Source organism: Aedes albopictus, chromosome 2 (genome assembly GCF_035046485.1).
Source record: "Aedes albopictus strain Foshan chromosome 2, AalbF5, whole genome shotgun sequence".
NCBI classification, from domain to species: domain Eukaryota; kingdom Metazoa; phylum Arthropoda; class Insecta; order Diptera; family Culicidae; genus Aedes; species Aedes albopictus.
The window spans coordinates 508,423,006-508,426,760 of NC_085137.1; the positions used below are offsets into that span (position 1 = coordinate 508,423,006).

A 3,755-nucleotide genomic window follows, 5' to 3' on the forward strand; every position below is an offset into this window, starting at 1 on the left:
TAAACTTCGACACCCCTAACATCTTTTTCGAGAAATGTCGCATTGCACGGTAAACTAAAATTTATCAAAATACAATTATTGATTTTTTCTGACAACAGGTGGTGCTGTAATCATTCGCCAGCTGTGTCTCCATGGCGTTGTATATGAAAACGCGAAGTGACCTATATTGTTAATATAGTATATTTGACCAAAGGGTGGTGCAAGAACTGGCGAACAAACAGCACCTCGTTCAACCGTGTAACAGTATACGTAGATCTCATCGAGCGTTCTCTTTTTTCCTCTTTCTTTCCAGGAAAAGGCACAAGTAATAATCATGTACTACACGTTCAGTGCTCGTCATAGCGCGGTCGTCCTCGCCAGGATGGGTGGTAAGATATCTATGATTCCAGGCTCAGGGCAGCCGGTGCTATTGGTGGTGGTCACGCCATTCCATCTCCTACTATTATCATCGCCGTCATAATCTTTTCCCTAGCTGACGACTACAACGACGAACCATAAGCAATATCGGTGACTGGCAAGTACTGCTACAATGGTGGAGGTTGTATGATGATAAGGTGTTACAAATGATAACAACGTACAGGGCACGTTTACGAATTGAGATGTAGTGAAGTGAATGTTGATGCGTTCTAAAATCGTATGAATCTCAGGAATTGCGCCAAGATGATAGTAAGACAACTTCTTGATTCAGTAAAATAATGGTATTAATAATTGATTTGTTAAATCTAATGTTTGATCACTGTTTTCAAGTATAACACGACAATTTTAAGAAGTTTTCTATTGATGTGGTAGGTATATTATTTGCGTCTGTTTGTCATTTTAAACTTTTCTACTTTTCTCCCTTAAATATGCTAACAATTGTGCTTCAACAATTATCATTCACTAAATTGATGTAGTAAGACCCAAGGGATTTTGAGATTTTTGACACATTCTTCACAAATTGTATTTTCTTTCTTTGTGATTACATTTTCAAACAAAAGTTCCAAAATGAATTCTATTTCGAGATTGTGTAGGTTTCACTAACAAAACGAAGTCCTCCGAGCAGGCCCGTGCTTTGAAAAGGCGTCAAGGGAGGGGTTTTTCCATATTTTGGCAAAGGGCGGAGGGGCGCCTAGTGTGAGGAACATCGACCCCCAAAACTCCTCCCTTGTGCACGGGCTAATTAACTTTAATGGAGTGCTTAAATGGTATAGATAGATACGTCTGTGTTCTCGAAAATGCATGTGCATGCTTAAAATTAGCAATCACTTAATGAGTAGATGATGTACATTGAAACCTCTTTGTATGCCATTGCAATGCATTAGATGGGCGGGCATGCATAATTTAAAAAATGCATAAAAAGAGAGAATTTTGTGCATAAATCAAGTCAGGGCTTTAATGGGGAAACTTTGTTTGCAAAAACAGGTCTTGTTGGCTGGAAAAACTTGTAATTAGAAGGCACGAAATGTTGCCAATTGACAAATTGAGAGATGAAATTTGTGAGAAAAATCTCGTTCTGGTAGGATTCGAACCCACGACTCCGTATTCGCTAGACCGGCGCTTTAACCAACTAAGCCACAGAACAGGTAATGATTCTGCGGAACAGAAACCCAAACTGACTTCGAAGCCACACCGTGAACACTCCTTTTCCACAAAGCCATCTCTCTTTCGGCTTAGATGCCAAACCACAACACAGTCGCCGTTGTGCCCACTAACTACAAGTGAGAGCGAATTGTTTTTGTGAAGCCGAGACTTACTCTCGCACTCCGCATAGGGCTTTGAACTACTTGGGCACCCGCGTCAATTCCCGGCACCTCACAGCAAAACAAATCAATATATCACTTACCGCATATTTTCCAAACGCACTTCCGTAGGTAATCATCTCCCGCAACATTTGCGCAACGAGATCCACAGTCAATAAGCTACACGTTCACTCTGAAGCCGCACAAGTGCTCGAAACAACTTTTACACGCAGGCGGGTGCACTTCGTCAGCACAAAGATGGGTGCCGAAGTGATTTCCCATTTGATTTTGCTGAAAGTTCGGCACTGGTGCCGAGAATAGGACGCAATCAGTGAAGTACTAGATTGAAAGTAGTGAGCTGGATTTTTGTATGGTGAGATGATCAATTCTCCATTTCTACAATGAAATGGTGTAAACAGCGTGGGTTATATGATTTCTTTACTAATTTGATGCTGTTTGAGCAAAAGTTTGGATAAATGTGTTGTTGAAGTTGCAAGAAAAAATAATACAAAAGCACAGTTATCCAAACTTTTGCTCAAACAGCATCAAATTAGCCAATAAATCATATAACCCACGCTGTTTGTACCATTTCATTGTAGAAATGGAGAATTGATCATCTCACCATACAAAAATCCAGCTCACTACTTTCAATCTAGTACTTCACTGATTGCTTCCTATAGGGCATGATCGGCGAAGTACTAGAATAGAAGTAATGAGCTGAATTTTTGTATGGTGAGATGGTCAATTCACCGTTTCTGCAATGAAATAATGGTTCAAAAATCGTGGATATTATGATTCCTTGCCTAATTTGTTGCTGTTTGAGCAAAACTTTGGGTAACTGTGTTGTTGTTTACTCCAATTCTTGCAACATAAACAACACAGTTACCCAAAGTTTTGCTCAAACAGCATCAAATTAGGCAAGGAATCATAATACCCACGCATTTTGTACCATTTTATTGCAGAAACGGAGAATTGACCTTCTCACCATACAAAAATTCAGCTCATTACTTCAATTCTAGTACTTCGCCGATTGTGTCCTATTGGTGCATAACTAGGTGCAGTAAACTCGTTCAAAATCAACTTTCCGGTATCTGACTCAAATGGAAGAAGTAGACGAAAACGGTCGTTTCGTTGTGAATTTAAGTATTAAACAATTTTGTTCACCGTGCCGGGAATGGGGTCAAAACCCCTACCTAGCCACCAAGCAGCGCACAGTGGGAAAAAATGGACCCAAAATCGCAACTTTTAGAAGCCGCTGGTTTGGAAAGGCATCACAGACCTCAAGAAATCGAATGGTGGCAGTTTCGTCTTGTACAAGCCACGGAAAATGGCCCATTTTACCCCATTTTCCCCTTTTTTGCACTATTTTAATGCAAAACAACAATGAAGTGAAGATAAACCTTTGCCGCCGATATATATTCCAGAAAAATGTTAAATAATATAGCATCGGTTGTTCTCGATTGAAGTTGAACATTGTTTTGTTGTCGATCACTGTAATGGTCCATTTTCCCCCATACTACTTATCAATCATGAAAAACTAGTTTTTTCATAGATTTTCAAGCTGTCTTCTATGTTTCCGTACTAATCACGGGAATCATAATACAAATACTGTTCAAAAGACCTCGGATTTTGACGGCTACGTAGTCTTGTTAAATCAAAACGAGTTTTTATCTAACCCGACGTTTCGACACTTTGGATGGTGTCTTCTTCAGGGGAAAGATACGTATTTCTTTTTTTGTTTGCTGTGATTTTGTCTAATTTTAACTGTCGGATGGTGTAAATGTTGGTACATATCTTAGGTTTTTGTAACACTAGTTAATTTTTGGCGTAGACACTTTTGCCGATAGAGTTGATTTCCACCATGAATGTGGCACGGGATGTGGCTTATTTTGCCCCAACTCTCCCTAAGTTTCATGTTTCAGTGCAAATTTTGACCAAAAAGTATTTGAAGATCTCCATTGAAGATCTTCATTAATGAAAAACGTTCAATATTTTAGCAAAGATGATCCACAAGGAGGGTGGAACATTATCATGTTG

General features: G+C 39.4%; 1 protein-coding gene across 7 annotated transcripts in view; it reads left to right on the plus strand.

Annotated features, from left to right (window-relative positions):
- The first annotated feature begins 275 nt into the window (after window positions 1-275).
- The window catches only part of LOC109413045 (serine-rich adhesin for platelets), a 384,895-nt gene continuing 381,415 nt past the window's right edge, over window positions 276-3,755 (plus strand). For 3 of the 7 annotated variants that reach the window (XM_062854508.1, XM_062854509.1, XM_062854510.1), the window contains exon 1: window positions 644-666. In XM_062854508.1, the coding sequence (XP_062710492.1) occupies window positions 661-666 (6 nt within the window). In that variant the 5' untranslated portion in view covers window positions 644-660. Of the gene's footprint in view, window positions 369-420; window positions 667-3,755 lie in introns of those variants that run through there. The other 4 variants (XM_062854512.1, XM_062854518.1, XM_062854520.1 and 1 more) reach the window with 4 other exon arrangements.